This window comes from Marmota flaviventris, chromosome 16 (assembly GCF_047511675.1).
Source record: "Marmota flaviventris isolate mMarFla1 chromosome 16, mMarFla1.hap1, whole genome shotgun sequence".
In the NCBI taxonomy this organism is placed as follows: Eukaryota; Metazoa; Chordata; class Mammalia; order Rodentia; family Sciuridae; genus Marmota; species Marmota flaviventris.
The window spans coordinates 36,877,166-36,897,458 of NC_092513.1; the positions used below are offsets into that span (position 1 = coordinate 36,877,166).

At 36.7% G+C, this 20,293-nt stretch overlaps 1 protein-coding gene and 1 non-coding gene across 4 annotated transcripts in view; both read right to left on the reverse strand.

Moving 5' to 3' along the window:
• The window catches only part of Mapre2 (microtubule associated protein RP/EB family member 2), a 149,463-nt gene that overhangs the window by 33,880 nt on the left and 95,290 nt on the right, over window positions 1–20,293 (reverse strand). For all 3 annotated transcript variants that reach the window (XM_027935604.2, XM_071602814.1, XM_027935603.3), the window contains 2 exons: window positions 6,285–6,430; window positions 2,798–3,011 (listed from right to left, as the gene is read on the reverse strand). In XM_027935604.2, coding sequence (XP_027791405.1) covers window positions 2,798–3,011; window positions 6,285–6,430 — 360 coding nt within the window. The remainder of the gene's footprint in view (window positions 1–2,797; window positions 3,012–6,284; window positions 6,431–20,293) is intronic.
• On the reverse strand, window positions 11,453–11,524 carry Trnav-cac (transfer RNA valine (anticodon CAC)). Its single transcript has one exon. It is a non-coding gene; the product is annotated as a tRNA-Val (tRNA).

A 20,293-nucleotide genomic window follows, 5' to 3' on the forward strand; every position in this document is an offset into this window, starting at 1 on the left:
CTTGTCCTCCCACTCCATGTGCCTCCTGAATTGCAGACTCTGGGAAGTACACACCACCCCCTTTCTCCACTCCAGCTCCTAGGCTGATGAAAGTTACTGACACAAGTAGGTGGCCAAGGAAAGATGGTGGAATGAGATGGACATCATTACCCTAAGTGCATGTATGAAGACACAAATGGTGTGAATATACTTTGTGTACAACCAGAGATGTGAAAAATTGTGCTCTATATGTGTAATATGAATTGTAATGCATTCTGCTGTCATATATAACAAATTAGAATAAAAGGTCAAAAAAAAAAAAAAAAAGTATGTGGCCCGTCTGAACTGCATGAATGCTTATTTCCCAAACCCCTTGTGGCTTAATTTTTATCTGACCTCTTCCATCACTTCTGCTCCAGAAAAATAAATCTTCCCTTTCCCTTTAGCCCTTCTATCTATGCCCTTGACCTTATTTTTCTCCTTCCAGCCTCAGGGCCATGCTTCTCCAATTTCTCCTCTTTTACTATTTTCAATTATTCCTTTTCCATGGATCCTTCTCTCATCAATAGGAATATTTTGTTTTATCCTTAAAGCAAACAAAAACAAGAAAAAAGGAACAAACACCATTCTCCCTCCAATCTTACTTCCTGAAGCTGCCATCAGCTCTTTTTCTTACAACAACCAAATGTTTTTATTTCCATTAATGTTTTTCTTCCTGACAGATTTGTTGAAGGTAAATCTACTCTTCCAGCTCACCTACACACTCCACATGCCCTTGGTGAATCTGTCTTACTGGACTAGTTCTCTGAAGGACTATTAATCACCTCCGAGGAGTCAGACCTCCTTGGCCTATTTTCAGGCTTTACCCTATTTGATGTTTCCACAATTAATATTCAGCACTGTTGGTGACCCTCTTTCTAGAAATTTCCTACTGTTTATTCTCTAATGTTGAGTTCCCCTGGTTTTCTTCACTTTTTTCACCTTTTTCTCAGCTGCTGATTCTTTCTTCCCCCATATATGTATGTGTTCTCAAAGATCTGTGCTTAGTTTTCCTAATCTATATAACTCATCTACTCTATGGCTCCAAGGTTGGACTTTGATACTGTCTTAATTTCTCTGGATTCTTTAATCCAGTCCTTGTTCTACTTTCCAGTGAATGACCTCCAAGTTGAGTGATCCAATACCAGGCCTCATTTTGACTTCTTAGAAGATTTAAATACTGTTGATTCTTCTGCTCCCTTCTTTCTCCTTCCTCAACACAACCACTCACTCTCTAGTTTCCTATAATCTTTCTGCATCTTCTTTGTGTCCCATGCACGCTCTTCCTCCTTTACTCAACCATTAAACATCAAGAGTTTCTTCAAGGCCCTTTTACCTTATCACTGTGTATTTACATCCAGATTCTACTGCATAGATATACACAAATGTTCACCTCTAACCCATACTTCTTTTGAGCTCCAGAAAAACACACACACACACAAACACCGCCCCCCACCAAAAAAACCTGCCTATTTAGATTTCTTGCTGGATATTCCAAGAGAATCTCAAACTCAGTACACTGAAAACAAACTTACAATTTCTTTTAAATCTGGTCCTCTAGCAACCCTTCCTGAATAAGACCCTCAATCAAGAGGTCATGGTTGACACCCTTCTCTCTTTAACCCCAGTATCAATCCATTAACAATATCCAGTCTATTTTACCCCCTAAATATCTCCCAAAGTTGTCTATTCCTCTTCCTTACCACTATTTTGATCCAGATGAATAAGAATTCATCTAATATACAGGGAAATATGCATATTAATAATGTTATCTTTAAAAATATTTTTTAAAATAGAAGATTTAAAATACTAACAAAATAATGACAGATTTCCAAAGGTCTTGGTTTACCTGGAATATAGTCATGAATTCAGAAATAAGTAAAACAAATAAAAAGCCTTCTTCACAGTGAGAGAAACTGTGATTACAGGGCTACTACCACATCCCTAGAACTGCTAACAATTTCTAATCCACTCTGATGGGCGTTGGCCATAACTAAGGAATCTGTATTATTTACAAAATTAAGGTCACAGATTTCACACATCTGAACATCAGGTTCCACACTGGCATGGAAACAAATGGCTTCTGAGGGTATCACTGTTTCACTGTTCACTACCCAACTGGAGTTAATGATAATGACCCAATTTTATAAGAACACGTTTTGCTTGGCAAAATCTTTTTATGTCACGGATATTTATAAAATTTTAAAAAGGTTTACATGAACAAAAGTTAAAAAAAAAACCTTAAGTTTCTGCTAATCATGGTGAATGACTTCACTTTTGGACAAAGGTGGATAAAAATGAAGTGTTGTTTCACATTATCAGTAAAAATTGGCACTACGTCTGCAGGAGATAGATGCAGCATTCATAAATTTCCTCTGAAGAATTAGAGATGAGGATCCATATATAACAGTATAAATCAGTTCACACTGTGGTCTGTACGGCCAAAAATTAAGCAGTAAAAGTGTTTAATTCTAAATCTAAACAGACTACTTCAAATTTAAAAAAAGAAATCTATACCCTGGAGCATTGTTTTAATACCACGCTTCAGTGATATAACATGACTTTGCTTTTTAATAGCTTAAATCAAAATCATTAGACTTATGACAGATGGGTCAGAGGAAGGTAAATGCAGTCAGTAAGTCAATGCTAAAAAAATCATCCGAAAGCATTAAAATATTGACTGCTGGGTCAAATCAATCACAAACACACAGTGAAGCCCAGGAGGGTCTGAGCCATTTTCTGAAATAAGAGTGTATCTCCAGTTTTGTTGTGACAGTACCTGCAGTGGGGGAGTTCGCATGGTGAGACTTCTTGGGCAGGTTGAAGATCTGTTCACCAGGGTCAGGGGGAGGAATTGCATCTTGCCCTTGTCGTGCCTCCACAGGATCGTACTCCTTCCCATCGTAGTTAGCATCGTAGAATTTCTTAAACCACTGAATAAAATCCAGGTTGTCCTGGAAACGTCCTTTCACTAGCTTCTCCACTGGGATTACCTGCAATATAGAATCACTGTGAGCCAGGAAGCTCAGGTTTGTTGGTATTCAGTCCAACTGAAGTGTTCCTCAAATGCAACCATTTCCTATTTGCCTGCAATTCATGACCACTGATCTCTCTCCCCTGCCCCAGCTTCTCAGCAAGCTGTATTCTAGAATTAACATAAAGCTCATCATTTTAAAGAACTTATTGAAAACAACAGCTGGTTCTCGTGAAATACTTAATACTTCTGAACAAAGCAGACAAAAGAGGGACAGTCAAGAGGGGCTGATGTCTCTTATAGGATATTTAATGTCAAAGCATCTCCCCTAAAAACATAGGCCTGGGATGTTGTGCTGTCAAGATTGATGAGCTTTCCCATTTCTTTGTAACATTTGGCCCAATTGTGTTGGGATAAATTCTTATGAGGATTATAGTCAGTAGAGCATGCAAATTAATAAGATTCAAGTCAATAAAAATGGACACCAATCTAAAGGTTCATATGAAACAAAATGAGTTTTCTCAGAGCTCATTTACAAGGTAGAAAGAGACTAGTATGAAAATAGTTAACCACAATACAAGGCCTGGTAGTGCACAGGCTACCCAGGAGCATAGCTAATGTGCCTTGGGAGTCTGAGGGAAAAGAGATGGAGGTTGATTAATGGGGTCACGGAAGGAGGAGGTGCATAGCACTCACATGGGCAGGAAGGTCAGTTTTTCATGGGGTAACCTTTCCTACTGCAACCTAAAGAGTCAACAGTACTCCCCACTGAGGGCCCTATAGGAACCTTTGGAATCATAACAAGGAAAACACGAAGTTTACTGCTTAGCTCTGCTTCAGTGGGCCACTATTTTTGAGCAAAAATGGAAAGGTACCAAGTTCTCCAAACTGTGCCATCAATAGATTTTACTTTCTATATCTCCAGGTGGTAATGCTAGGTGAGGGCGACCCACAAGAAAGTGACAAGGTATGAGTTAGATATTGCGTGTGTGTGTGGGGGGGGGCACAGATAATCAAGTGATTCAGGCAGAAACCCAGTCAAAAAAAACATGGCTTCAGTGTGTGACAATACAAATGGAAGCTGTACAAATTAAACCTTCAGAAAGGCTTTGCCACCTCAGAACTATATACCACCAACATTCTAAAAAAAAAAAAAAAAAGGTAGTGATTAGGCAGAGGATTCCGAGTTCAAGACCAGCCTTAGTAACTCAGTGAGACCTTGTCTCAAAAAATAAAAAATAAAAAGGCTAAAGGTGTAGCTCAGTGGTAGGGCACTTGCCTGGAGTTTTCAAAGCCCTAGGTGCATCCACAGCAATGCAAAGGGAAGGGGGAAGCAAAAAGACCTTAAACATAATGACAACTAAAAGAAAAAAGCAATAAGCATTTTAGGTTACCCTCTAGACAAAATCATTAGTAATAAATTTTTCAAAAAAAAAATTTATGCAGCTAAAATTGAAACTAAGCCCAATGCAGAAAGATGAAAGAGAAGCAAACTTTCAGCTCCTGGTACCACAGATTTTGGTGCCAATTTGTTCTCTTCTCACTTCTCTTTAACAAGGTTCTACGCATGACAGTTTGATGAATTTTTACCTTTTATTTATGTATGAGTTTCAAAGTTTTGTTCATGGGAATATGGATTATTAGAAAGAGACTTCTTACAGCATAAGGTCTTTAGTTAAACACCCTACTCTACTTTGTTGCCAGACATGTGCAAATTTATAGTTTTATGTGATGGTGGTATATTAGTGGTTAAAAGAAGGCCCTTAATTCTATTGACTTCAGTTTGCATTTTCTGCCAAAATGAAAAGTTTCAGGGGCATAAGTTCAAAATCTGAGGTTGTAAACAAAACTTTGCTCAGCACCTTCTGATATACTGTTGCACTGTGACAGGCATAACAGGGGTACATAATACCGACCCTCATAGGACTTTTTTTTTTTTATCAAATTATGACATGTTAAAGCTAGAAAGTCTAACAAAGTCCATCAATTCCAGTCTTCTTCTACCGTAAGAATTTTTCTAGGACATTCTTAACAATTTCTCATCCATTCTCTGCAAACTTCTAGAGAGATATGGGCCCACTATTTGATATATAGCAGGTTCCACCAATAAACCTTGGATAGATATTTTTTTTTTTTTCATTGACTGTAGCAGCATAGCTTAAAAAAATTAATGAAGATCACATAAGTGGCATTGTTAACTTATTTAAGTAAAGAGAACCTATATAGATTTGGTTTTAAATATCTTTGGAAATAACTAATTGGAAATTAACCACAGCAAAGGATATAAAGTAGGTTGAAAATACTCCAAAAGGTTAAAATGTTACAGAGTGTATATTTTGAAATAAAAATTATGAGAAAACAAGACGCCATTTTTTTAACATTTTGATTAAGAATGCTTTTTTACTTAGAAAGAGATTAATTATATTTAATTAAATACATAGTTCAAACTTTTTAAAGTTTTCTCTTATGATTCAGTTATTTTATTTTTTATTGCCATAGCTTATTTATTATTACTATTTATGCAAAGAAAAGTTTTCCATTTCTCCCATGTTGGTTAATCTCCATTCCCTTTTTCAAAATTCATTTTTTCTAAGCTTAACCATCCTAAGAGATATACCCTAAATACAGAACATGAATTAAATATGTTTTGAATAACAGTAAACATACAGAAAAAGAGCATTTTAGCAATAGTCCCTTATTGAGGAAAACATTACTCAGTATCTTTGTGTATCATTTTAGGAATAAATTATAATTCAAAGGGGGGAAAAGGAAAATTTATGGACACTGAGAATCTGAGGGCATATACTCTGCTGAACACTTTTTGCATGCATTCTATTATTTTAACTATAAATATGGGTGTGAGGTTTCTAGTTCCATTTTATAGATGGGTAAAATCAGGCTGAAAGAATTTAAATAATTTGCTCAAGTCATGGAGCTGAGATTCAAACCCATGGTATTCCCACTGTAACTTGTTTTTCCAAAGGAATAAGATGCACAACCACAGAAACACCTGGCAAACAAAAACATAAGCTTATAACAACAATTTTAACATCTGTGGTTCCTGTGAGAGTTTTTAGTCCAATGGTTACAAGGTTAGACAAGCTTTTGAAATTAAAACCTCACACAAACATACAAAGTTGGACTGATGCTTTACACTATGCATAGATCCCAACTTGTCAAGGTAGCAAGACATATATCCTATTGATGAGTTCTCAGATTTTTGTTCTTTCTGGTCAAAAACAACATTAAGGAAAAACAGTGTATTTTACCGAGGTGCAAGTGAGTCTCCTACCTTATCGACATTCATTCGCTTAAATGATGCTTGCAGAAGTTTAAAATTGTGAATATACTCATGCTCCAACTTCGCTTGAAATTTTACTTTCTTCAAACTAATGCAGCCTGGAAAAAGCATATCCATGAACTGGCAATAGGCTGCTCCTAGAAAGAGACAAGAAAAGTATATAAGTGAGACTGGCTGTACCCAGATGTGACAAAGGATTGGTAAGCAAGAAAATGAACATGCTTGTAGGTAACATCATTCAAAGCAGAGCCCACATGACCATGTGTGTCCTTCTAATCACTACACTTACACTTCTCTGTCCACAGAGACTAGGTGCTAGGGGGACAGGATATTGCCTCAGTGATGAAGAGCCTGCCACTTCCCCATTCCTCACCCTGTGTGCTACACTGCATGTACCAGAGCATCCGGGGCCCAAGACCAAGGGGGAGAACCTCATACACCAAAGTCAAGGGGAAGCTAGGCTAAGAGTAACTCCTCCTAGCTTCCACCAGAGAAAAGGAACATACTCCCACCGCCCCCCCCCCCCATTTAGATACTACCTAATCGATGTCATCAAAAAAGAGGAAAAAGAACAGAAAATACTACAAAAGTTTTACAAAATGCATAGCTCAAAAAATACACATATGCTGAAGTTGTTCTATAGCCATATTGCAAAATAACAGGGATGAAAAATGCATCACTAAGCCATTGAATGCCCCAAACAGTTGTATACCAATCAACAGGGTGCCCATATTAACATGAAAGATGAAGACAAAGACAGGAGTACCTTGAGACTTACAGAAATTCAGAGTCATGCTGTTTATGACTGAGAAATAAACATGACAGAAATGTTCAATGAGTCCCCTGACAAAATAGTCATAGGAAAAGTTTTTTTTTTTTTTAATATGAAGAACTCTTAGAACACGAATCTCAGTTAGAAAATACCAGAAACAGCATGTTTACTTATACATCTCTTCTTAATAGCAAAAGACTAACGGCATTTAGCTAAAGAAATTCAAAGTCAGAATGATTTTTTTTTCTTTTGCAAGAAAGAAAAGCAATTGAATGGCAAGACTTTGAACAAGTGGCCATTTTAAAAAATATATTTTGGTTGTGGATGGACACAATACTTTTATTTTTATGTGGTGCTGTGGATTGAACCCAGTGCCTCCTGCGTGGTAGGCAAGTGCTCTACCACTGAGCTACAACCCCAGCCCCACAAGTAGCCATTTTTTTTTGTTTGTTTGTTTCCAGGTGTGGTATATTTTGCTTAATATGATGACCTTCAGTTTTATCCATTTTCCTACAAATAACAGGGATTACATTCCTCTTTATGACTGAACAATACTCTATTGTGTATATGTACCATATTTTCTTTATCCATTGTGAATGTGTAACTGATGTGATTCTGCAATTTGTATTCGGGGTAAAAATGGGAATTCATAACTCACTTGAATCAAATGTATGAAAGATGATATGTCATGAGCTTTGTAATGTTTTGAACAACCAATAAAAAAAAAAAAAAAACAAGTAGCCATTTTTAAGTTCATTCTTTCTTTGCTATCTCCAGATCTCTTGGTCTGTTTCAATAATGTGCAACTGACAGACTTTCTGGAACATGAATGGCCTCCCTTATCCTTTAACAACATCAAGGCTTCTGAAAGGATACTCCCTTCTATGTGAGTAATTTGCCTTCAGATGGCAAAGACCCACTCTGTCTCTCCTGCCAAACAGATGTAGAGCATCCTTTACTGAGACAGGAATCCCAGACAGGTGGGAACAAGACCACAATCCAGGGTTGTAGAACAGGAAATGTTGGGCAACTTGTATTTTGTAGGAAAAAGCATAAAGGGATGAAATGCAGGCCATAATCAAATCTCCAGAGTGCCTGCATCTGGCTCTCCACAGATGCCAACACCCTGAATACCAACGAGTCAGTTTCCTGTCAAGCAGGTGGGTTCTCTTAGAAACAGAATATAACAAACCAAACCCCAAAACATTGGAGGTAGAAAAAGAAACATCATGACATGGGGACCATTCCTACAGTTATTATCCAATTATTCAGTCTGCCTTCTAAAGTACCACCAGATGGAGCAAATTCCAACAGCCACTTTAACTTTACATAGGTGGGAATGTTGAACTAACTGCCTTTACCCGCTCTGTAAGTTATTTTCACTTTTATAGTGTTTAGCATAGAATTTACCAATGGAGACCCAGATATTCTATATTCTCACAAACCAACCAACCAAATCACTGATCTTTCAAATTTAAAAAGAAAATCCAGATTATAGAAAAAATAATCAATATAGAGAGGGAAGGAAGAAAAAAAATCAATTTTAAGATGACCATCCAAGAGATACACTGGATGGTGTATCTAATCATTGGGCAGAGGTTATTTTTTTTTAAATGTGATAATACTTTAGAATGTAATCATATATCATTTTTATGTACATTTTTAACTATACAAATCATGATTCCCTTTCTGGGTCATTGAATATTCTCTATCAATATTTTTTAATGGCTTTCTGATATTTATATCATGCATAGCAACTGTCCCAAACCACGATTATATAAATATTCATATGTAGTTTAAGTACTTTTATGATCTTAAGTTCTACATTTAAATTCTGAATCCATGTGAAATTTATTTTGGTCTATGATATAAAGTATGATTCTAATTTTAGTCATCCCAAATGTTAGTGGAAATCTGTCACTTTTGGCTCCCCTGCATTTGGGCACTTTCCTACCTGGGGAGATGTCCCACAGAAGCTGAAAATGGGCAGGCCTCCCTTTCCTGATCCAGCAATAAGGACACAGGCCCATGACCAGGGCTCTGCCTTGGATGTTTCTGCCTAGGTCTCTTGTGGAAGGAGTGATAGAAATACACAGAAACAAACAGAACTACTCATGGTGGCAGTGGTATGTCTAGAGTCCTGAGCAGGGACAGCAGAATAGTGACATGCTAACCATCCTATTCCTGTGGCACAAAGAAGGCTGCATTCCCAGCTCCTGAGCATCCTTTGCTTCCCTCATCTTCTGGGCCTGGCTTTCCACTGACTCTGAGCTACCCAATCTCTCTTCTGCTTAATCTGATCATGATTAATTTCTGCTATTTCAACCCAAATGCCAACTGATAAAACCAGGTAGGTGTTAACCACCATCATTTTTAAAAACATTTTATTTATTTATTTACTTACTTACTTATTTTTATGTGGTGCTGAGGATTGAACCCAGTGCCTCACACATGTGAGGCAAGCACTCTGCCACTGAGCCACAATCCCAGCCCAACCACCATCATATAAAGGTAATATCCACTTTCCTCACTGGTGAGGAGCACTATCCATCCATACTGTACTATACATTACTTTAAAAAATGTTCTAATTAGTTATACATAATAGCAGGATACATTTTGATTCATTGTACACAAATGCAGCACAATTTTTCATTTCTCTAGCTGTACACAATGTAGAATCACACCACATGTTCATCTCATTACACCATCTTTCCTGCCCTCATATCCCTTCCCCTTTCCTTCCTCCCTTTTACCCAATCAAAGTTCTTCCATTCTCCCCATGGCCCTCTCCTCCCCCCCCCCCACCATTATGGATCAACATCCACTTATCAGAGAGAACATTTGGCATTTGTTTTTTAGGACTGACTTACTTTGCTTAGCATGATATTCTCCAACTCCATCCATTTACCTTCAAATGCCATAATTTTATTCTCTTTTAATGCTGAGCAATATTCCATTGTGTATATATGCCACAGTTTCTTTATCCATTGATCTGTTGAAGGGCATCTAGGGTTGGTTCCATAGCTTAGCTATTGTGAATTGAACTGTTATAAACATTGATGTGGCTCTGTATGTATTACTTTCCTAATACATGAGACTGGAACTTTTTCTTGACTGTTTTTTGGTATGTTCCTGTGATAGCTCTAAACTCTTATTTAAATTCTATATGTTGTATTACTATCTGTAGTATAAATTTCTCCTCTTTCTCAAGGCTTTCTTAAATTTCATCATACATTTATTCTTTCCATTGTAATCTTTAATTTGTTATCCATGGTACACAGAAAATAATAGTTTTTTAAACACATAAGTAATTTGCTTGCTATTTAATAACGGCTTTACTGAAATCCATAAACTGTGAAGTTCAAGCTTTAAAAGTATACAATTCAGTGAATTTTAATATATTCAATGACTTGTACATCCATTACTCACTGTCTAATTCTAGAAGTTTTTCATTACCACTAAAAGAAACTTCATGCCCATTAGCAGCCTCTCTATATTCTCTCCTTCCCTTCTGCCCTGGCAATCACTAATCTCTTTCCTGTCTCTACACATTTGCGTATTCTACAGATTTCATATAAATGGAATAATATGTGGACATTGTATTTGCTTTCTTTCACTCAGGAAAGAAAACATAGTTTATGAATGTTGTGGCATGAAGAGAAATTTCTTTTTATAGTTGAATAATAATAATGTATAAATGATTCCATTACATAAATATCCCAGAATTTATTGATCTATTCATCAGTGGATGGATATCTGGGTAGCTTTCACTTTTGGACTATTTTAAGTAATGCTATTATGAACGTTCATGTATAAATTCTTGGTGGAATTTGTAGGTATATCTCAGCCATATACCTAGAAGTGGGTACTGCTGGGTCATATGATACCTCTGTACTAAACATTTTGAAGAACTGCCAAACTGTTTCCTAAAGCAGGTGTACTATTTTATTTTCCAACCAGCAATGTATGAGAACTTCAATTTTTCCACAGCTGTGACATCTGTTATTTTTATTCTAGCGATCCTAGCGGATATGAAGTGGTATTTCACTGTTGTTGTAGATTGATTTCCTTAATGAATAATGATACTGAGTATCTTTTACATGTGCTTTTTTGGCCAAGTGTGTAACTTCTTTGGAGAAATGTCTGTGCAAATTCTTTGCCCATGTTTAAATTGAATTGCCTTTTTTATTATTGAGTTATAAAAATTCTTTTTATAGTCTAGATATCTTCTCAATATATGATTCACAGATATTCATTCTCTCCTGTGGATTCACTTTCTTGATAGTATCCTTTGAGGACCAAGATAATTTTGAATAAATCCAATCCAATTTGCCTAATCTTTTCTTTTATCACTTGTGCTTTTTTTTTTTGTTTTGTTTTGTTTTTTGGTGGTGCTGGGGATCAAACCCAGGGCCTTGTGCATGTGAGGCAAGCACTCTACCACTGAGCTACATCCCCAGCCCTCACTTGTACTTTTATTGTCATATCTAAGAAATTGATTTCTTAAAAAATGATTTTTTAAAATTGATTTTTTAAAAAATAATTGAGAGTGGAATGCATTACAATTCTTATTATACTTATACAGCATAATTTTTCATGTCTCTGGTTGTATATAAAGTATGTTGACACCAATTTGTGTCTTCATACACGTACTTTGTAAACCATTCTTTTTTTTAGAGAGAGAGAGAGAATGAGAATTTTAAGGTTTATTTTTTTTTTTAGTTTTCAGTGGACACATCTTTATTTGTATGTGGCGCTGAGGATCGAACCCGGGCCGCATGCAGGCCAGGCGAGTGTGCTACCACTTGAGCCACATCCCCAGCTCTTCCATACATGTACTTTATATAATGATGTCCATCACAATCCACCATCCTTGCTAATCCCCTGTCCCCTTCCTTTCCCTTCCACCCCTCTGCCCTATCTAGAAAGAAACCACTTCTTAATCCAAGGTTGTGAAGATATACACTTACACTATCTTCCAAAAATTGTATAGTTTTCTTTTCTTTTTTTTTTTTGAAGAGAGAGAGAGAGGATTTTTTAATTTTTTTTTTTTTTTTTTTTAGTTTTTGGCGGACACAACATCTTTGTTTGTATGTGGTGCTGAGGATCAAACCCGGGCCGCATGCATGCCAGGCAAGTGCGCTACCGCTTGAGCCACATCCCCAGCCCAGTTTTATTTCTTATATTTAAGTCTATGATCCATTTCCAGTCAACTCTTGTATATGATATGAGATTGAGTCCAACTTTGCTTATTTATATTTATTATACCATTTAATCATGTTTATAGTATATTATTTATACTTACTATATTTGTATTGTTCTCTCAGTATCATTTTTTATGTTTTATTTTTAGAGAGAGAGAATTTTTTTAATATTTATTTTTTAATATTTGGTGGACACAACATCTTTATTTTATTTTTATGTGGTGCTGAGGATCGAACCCAGCACCCTGCGCATGCCAGGAGAGCGCGCCACCCCTTGAACTACATCCCCAGCCCTCATTTTTTTTTTTTAAAGACTATCCTATCTCCCTTTAATTATCTTGGCACTCTTGTTGAAAATCAATTAGCTATATTTTTTTCTGGAATTTCAATTCAATTCTCACTACTTGTCCTTATGCCAGTTACCACTGTCTTGATTGCTATGCCATTGTAGTAAGTCTTGAAATGAAAACTAATCCTTCAACTTTGTTCTCCTTCTTTGAGATTGTTTCAGCTAGTCTGGATCCCCTGCATTTTCATATGACTCTTAGGACAATCTCATCAATTTCTATGAAAAGGGCAGCTAAGATTTTTGATAGGAATTTCACTGTATCTGTAGATCGGGGCAAGTACTGCCATCTAAAAAACATCGTCTTTCAATCCATAAATGTGGGATGTCTTTCTATTTGTTCTTTCAACAATGCTTTATAGTTTTCAGTGTACAAATAATCTTCTCTTGTTAAAATGCAGTCCTTGTGTGTTGTTCTCTTTGATGTTATTGTAAGTAGATGTGTATTCATAATTTTGTTTTTAGATTGTTCCTTATTATGTGAAAATACAACTGGTTTCTGGATACTGATCTTATATCATGCAATCTTAATTAACTCATTAGTTCTAATGCGTATTGCTTCTTTTCCTTGCCTAGTTTCTCTGGCTAGAAACTCCAGTACAATTATAAATTGAAGTGGCAAAAGTGGGTGTCCTTGTCTTTTCCCTAGTTTTAAGGGAAAAAGCATCTAATTTTTTACCACCAAGTATTTTGTTAATAGGAGGTTTTTCATAGCTTTATAAGACTGAGAAAGTTCTCTTCTATTGCTAATTGTTTTTAGCATTTGGATTTAGTCAAATGTTTTTTCTGAATCTGAGATTGTCCTGTGGCTTCTGTCCTTTATTCTACAGATGTAATGTGTTATGATGGTTGATTTTCATCAAACCAACTTTCATTAATTCCATTTGATCAGGTTGTAGAATCCTTTTTATATGCTCCTGAATTATTCCACTAATAATTCATTGAGAAATTTTTTGGTCTATATTCATAAGAGATAACTGCTTTGTAGTTTTCTTGTGATATCTCTGGTTGTGTATCAGAGCATTACTGAATTCACAGAATGAGCTGGAAGGTATTCTCTTTGCTTCTATTTGTGGAAGTTTTTCAAGGACTGGTTATTAAATTTTTTTTTAATACTAAGTACAACTCACCCATTCAAGTTATCTTCTAGACCTGAGCTTTTCTTTTGGAGAGCTGTTGTTACTTTTACTTGGTATTGAACCCAGGGGCACTTAACCACTGAGCCACATTCCCAGCCCTTTTGTGTGTGTGTGTGTGGTGGTGGGGGGGTAGTACCAGGGATTGAACTCAGGGGCACTTGACCGCTGAGCCACATCTCCAGCCCTATTTTGTATTTTATTTAGAGACAGGGTCTCACTGAGTTGCTTAGCGCCTTGCTGTTGCTGAGGCTGGCTTTGAATTCTCCATCTTCCTGCCTGAGTCTCCCTGCTGGGATTATAGGTGTACCGAACCCATGCCTGGCCCATCCCCAGTGCTTTTTATGTTGAGAAAGGGTCTCGTTAAGTTGCTTAGGGCCTCACTAAATTGCTGAGGCTCATCTGGCTTTGAACTTTCGATCCTCAGCCTCCTGAGCCACTGGGTTTGTAAGTGTGCACCAACTGTACTGGGCTGTGGTTACTATTGTAACTACTAATTCAATCTCTTGTTATATAGGTCTATTACAAATTTTTATTTCTTTTTTACTGAGTCAATTTCAGCAGTTTACATCATTCTAGGTATTTGTCCATTTCATCTAGGTTACTGTAAACTGATTTTTTAAACATTTATTTCATAACTTATGAGTTCTAATTAATTTTCAGATGTTTTTTCTTTTTTGGGGGATAAATCATAATGTAAAAAATGATGTATCTGTTGCACATGATATGTATATGTGTATATTTATATATTCACACTTCTTTTCTTTAATGAGAATATCTTGTGTTCTTCCTCTAAGTCTGTTATTGGCCACGGATTTTTGATACTAAGGAAATAGTCTTTTATGTTTTACCAAGAGTCTTTCTTATCAGGAAGGGATACTGAATCTTATTATCCTTTCAACAGCTGTGGAGATAATAAAAACGCTTTTCTCCTCTGATTTATTAATATGATCAGTGAAATTCATGATGTCCCAATTCTAAATCTTCTTTGGATTCCTGGAGTAAGTCCTACTTTATGATGCTTGCTCAGTTTTCACTATAGAATTGGTTCAGATTCATAAATACTTTGTGATTCTTTTATAAGTAAGACTCCTAATTTTTGTGTCCTATTTTTTTCTTAGCATGGTTCCTTTAGGTTTAAAATCTGAACTGTGACACTTTCATTTAAAACCGCATAGCTATTACTTAAGAAGCAATGCAGAAAGGGCAGATCACATTGGCATTTCCATTGAAGGGCATATTATGTATTTAAGTGTTGTAGTATATGTCATCTTCTCTAGAGTTAAAGAAGTCCCTGAGAATTTTTAAGAAATATCCTACTGACCTTTGGGACTACGCTGAAGGCCTGTTGCTATTGCTTCTGGGTATGTGCATTTGGGCATTTTCAGCTTCTGGTTCCATAGATCTTTTAAGGGAAATGTCTAAGATATATCATGAAAACAGTACCTTGAAATTAACTTCTGCTATCTTTAAGGGTTAATACTGGGTCAAGAAACTGTACCAGGGCTTAACCTGAACAAGATTGGTTGTTATCAAAGTATTCTGGGTTGCTATCAACCCTCTGGATCACATCTCCTCTCATCTTCTCATTACCAATCCCTGCAATTGCCCTCACTCTCTCATCATGTGAATTTCCCTCTGTATAGACTATCCATAAAGCCTGCAAATATGCCATGGTATCATTTGACTCTGACAAAGTAAAACAAAAATACCTTCCTCAACCCCTCATTATCCTTCAGTTCTTATACTATTTATCTCCTCTTCACAGCAATGCTTCTGGACAAAACTGTCCCCCTGCTTACATTGCATCATCTGCCATCCAACTCAATTCAATATCAATTCAATTGTCATGCACCTTACCACATTCTGGTCAAGGTCATCCATAGCATCTCATCTCTGTTATCAAATTACCCACTTTCTGTCTTCATCTCACTCAATGTCTTCCTAGTATTTGGCCCTTTGACCATTTCTTCATTCTTCAAACTCCACAATTTTTTCCTTAATCGGACAAAATAGGTGCCAACTAACTAGAAAACTGAGGATGCACTGCCTTTGTCCAAGAAGTCTCAGTCACAAATCAGATTGTGCATCAGTAAGTATACAAATTTTGGAGTTATTTCATTATCCTGGGAATAACGTGATCTATGTTTTGCACGGATCCCACTTTCATCATACTGCGCTAACGCTGCCTTCGCTCTGATCATGTAACTCTCCTGCTAAGAACGCCATGGTCATTTTCTGTGAAACCACTACACAATTCAGACTCCTTCCCTGGTTTACAATGCCCTGTGATTAGGCCTCTTGCTCAACTTCCCTCAAGGAAGCTCCTTTGACACTGGCTTCCCTGCTGTGCCCGAACACTTCAGATCTGCTCCTGCATTAGGACCTTTACACACTGTCTCATCTGGAATGTCATGTGGTTACTTCCTTCTTGCCATTCAGATCAAAGCTCAGTTGCCACTTCCTGAGAGAAGCCCTCCCTTAACATGCCATCTGAAGTGGTCTTCCGGTCTCTCCTTGCCTTCTGATTCTGTTTCATGTTTGGCATTTTACTGTTCATACATATATTGGTTTGTGGTTTATCTTCTATGGAATGTGAGTTTCAAGAGTACTTGCACCCAATCTATATTGGTCACCTTTGTACCTAAGCATTTAGTATAGTACCTGGCATAAATAAATATCTGGTTAATGAATGAAGGTCAGCAGTTGTAGCAGCTGAACCTCAACAAGGGCTGGTAAATAGCAAACCCTAATGTTAAAAACCTCCCAAGTAAGATGCATTACAAGAACAGTTACTATAAATTCTTTTAAGATTTGATAGGGGTATAATTAAAAATCAAAAACCCTAAACTAAGAACCACTCTGGAGCCTGAGTCTGCAGAAATGTGAGACAAGCTTCAAAAGACTGATCAATATAAGATAATGCACTCAAAACAATCCAAATGGGAAGATGTTAGTTTATAAGAAGGCTGACTATAATGGGCTACACTCTGAGCTCATCAGCTCAAGGTGCTACTCCTGTAGTTATGAAAGTGACAAGATTCTGAAAATAAGCACAGGGAAAAACAGGAAGCTATTCGTTCTACAGTGCCATGCTATGTCTGTGCCTAAAGCCCTAAGAACTTGTACACATCAAAAGTGACACAATGGGGCTAACAAGTTTGGGGGCAGGAACACAATGAACAGTTGGGGTAACTGTATGAGGGAGGCAGAGCTCAAATGAACACTCACACAGCAGATTTGGGAGTACATGTCACATAGCAGATTTGGGAGTACATGATTTCAGTTTAGGAGATGATGAAAAAGTCAAAATGACACTCATTTTCATTAGATTCTGGGACTTTAACAGTAGAGGAATATCAGAAAGTGAATATTTTTAAGTTTTCAGACAAAAGAAAACATCACTCAACAATAATAAATTTATGGAACATATGAGAAATGCAAAAAAAAAAAAAAAACAAAAACACTCAAATTCATATAAAATCTGTTAGAGCTTTCACTTCTATTTTTATCATTCTAGACCCCATGATATCCTTGGAGGATAATTTTATTGCATTATCCTGTTTTAAAAACTTGGGAAGAAGGCTCAGAAAGTCATCCAGGTAATAATCAGGAGAGTGGATTTTCAACTCTGACCTGAACTTCAATTTTATAAAGGGTTTTGTTTTTCTCTGTGCTGCTTATGGGCAAATATAAGTGAGAATTCAAATTCTCAAAATTTAATGAGAGTTTGGAAATTTTTCCAGATTATAATTCAAAAAGGAATTACAAAGAAAACTGAAAAAGGACGTATGAATCTTTTGGACTGATGTTAGGATGTTGGTTATATCTTATACATTCATAGTACAGTATGGATCATTAACCTGAGGTTGCAAAATACACGGGGTCACAGGGTCACAGACTCCCAGCATATCAGCAGAGATCTACCTGAATGTTAGGATTTAATGTGTTGGTATGTATATACTTATAAGAATCCCATTTTTCATATATATATATGTGTGTGTGAATATATATGTGTGTGTATATATACACACATATCTCATTTTTCATATATATATGAATCTCATTTTTCATATATAATATGAATCTCATTTTTCATATATATATTCACATGTGTATATATATATGTGTGTGTGTGTGTATATATATATGTAAAATAAGCATTTTATCTCTCTGTACATAACTTCACCGCTCATATGTATATTCTCTCTGCCACACACCTTACTACTGTCTAACAAATCTCAGTACTTTTCCAGAAATCGATATAATCCATGGAGAACCCATCAAGGCATATTGGGTTCTGCCATGAAGAGCTACTCAAATTGCCCATCTGATTTTCTCACAGGCCAAGGAACTATTATACAAAGATGCCCATATCATCAAGGGATTTAGTTACAACTTTCCACTTTCCATCCTCTTATTTGGTATTGATGAAGGATTAGAAGAAAAGGATGACAACTTTAATTTACTAGATACATCTGTGCAGTCATAGCCCTCATTACAGGAATCAGAGGTAAATAACCTGTAAAAATGTGCTTTCTCCAGCTAATATCAATGAGGATGGGAGAGGATCACTGGAGTACTGGCCTTTGGATCTGAGCCTTCACCATTTGAATGGCTGTGACATGTCATCACACTCTTCTTAGTCAACAGTACTCTCATCTGCAAAACGTCGGGGTTAGATAGAGCTCCAAGCTCTAAAATTAGATTATAGTCTAATTCTCAGTCTGTCACCAACTTCTCTTTTAAGGGCCCCTCAGTGTTTCTGCTAATTAGGAGACAGTGACGTTTCATCCTCATGACTAAGATGTTTGCCAGGGCTCTCGATTCTAGCCATCACTGTCTTCTGTCACAGTTAATATGAAAGGGGACACCAGCATTCTGCCGCAGTTGAGGTACAGTCCCCAGGGACTCGCTCTCCGAATTACAGTTCTGGTCACTTTATCTTCATGACTCCTCTTTGAGCTCCTGACATTCACATAGTCAGTGACATAAATATTTTCTGGCATCTTCAACAGCTGGACATTAACAATTCAAAGTATCTTTTGTATTAGAATACTGTTTTCCACCATAATCACCGAATCATTCCAGCTTTCCTTTTGCATTCAGCCTTGTCACTGCCTGTGCTGATGCTCCTGCAGAACTGAAGCTCATGTAGCCAAAGCCCAAACCTCACATGGAGGACAGTATCCCCATTGGGGAATCAGGCTTACTGAGGAGGAAAGTGAGGTTGCAAAATACACAGGGTCACAGACTCCCAGCATATCAGCAGACATCTACCTTCACAAAGCAAAGGTTTCAAAGAGTTTAATGGCTCTGAAAGATTAACATTTTAAAGAACTTTAAAAATTCCAAAGTTCAGCTGTTATCACTACAATCCAACAAAAATATAATTAAATAAGTAGGAGCTCCAGGTTGTTTTTCCAGGCATCTTTCACATTCCTGGCACTGAGGAGCAGCTTGACAGCTTCAGGTACACACAGTATTATTTCACACTGTTAACATGAACTTAGGACACTGTTTACCTTACCTGCCCCCGAGTCACAAAGGCAAAAATAAAGATCAAGAGTTCAGAAATCTGGTTTCAACTGAGATTCTTCCTTTGAATTCCCAGGGTCCTAAACTGAGCTTCCCACTTCATCCCACGGCTTGAAGTTATGTCAGAAACTTTTCATTCCTATTGCAAATAAGTCCCCAAGACAAGTGGAGTTCCAAATGGTCCCACATAGAGGAAAAGGAGCAATAACCAGCAAGAAAATGTCAACACCCACTGGCAGACAGAGGGGCTTGGGTGAATTGCTGAGAGTGTTAAAAAGCACCCTACCCGTTCCCCTTCAACACGCAGTGGGCTGTCCAGGAACATTCTCCTCTCTTTCCTTTTACAGAAAATGCAATAAGCTAGCAACTATTATTCAGGCAGATGAATTTTTAAGAGTATCAGGAGATAAATTAAAAGGCCTTATTCAATCATGTGATTTGTCTTTCATCTGATTAAAAAAAAACCAACAAACTGAGGGCATTTAACTAATTGTATGCTAGAAAACCTTTATAAGAATCTTATATGGCTGCAATAAACTGGTATCAGCATCCTCTGTTTACAATCTTCCTTCAAGAACCAAGAAGACTTTTAAAACTGTGTTGTTGCCTTTAGATCAGAATTGTATAGAGACTTGCAGAACAACAGTAAAAAGACCTGCAGTAACAAGCTAATCAGGTATTAAGATCAATGTACTGAGCTGAATTAAAAGTCCATCTCAGAAACATCATGGAAAAACAAAAAATATTTTCCTCTTTTAAAAGGAAATTTCAACGAAGTAAAAAACCCAACTGCCAAACAGCCTTTGAAGAAGATTAAGGAATTAATATTTTTATTAAAAATAATTTTTAAAGAAAAAACCAGAGATAACAGATAGAAATCTACAATATGCACAGAGAGTTGATATTTTAAGAGGTGTTTGTGAGAATAATTTTCGTAGAAATTAATGATTGTAACTCTGCACTGAAAACTAGAACATTGCTAGTAACACTGAAATGTAACTGG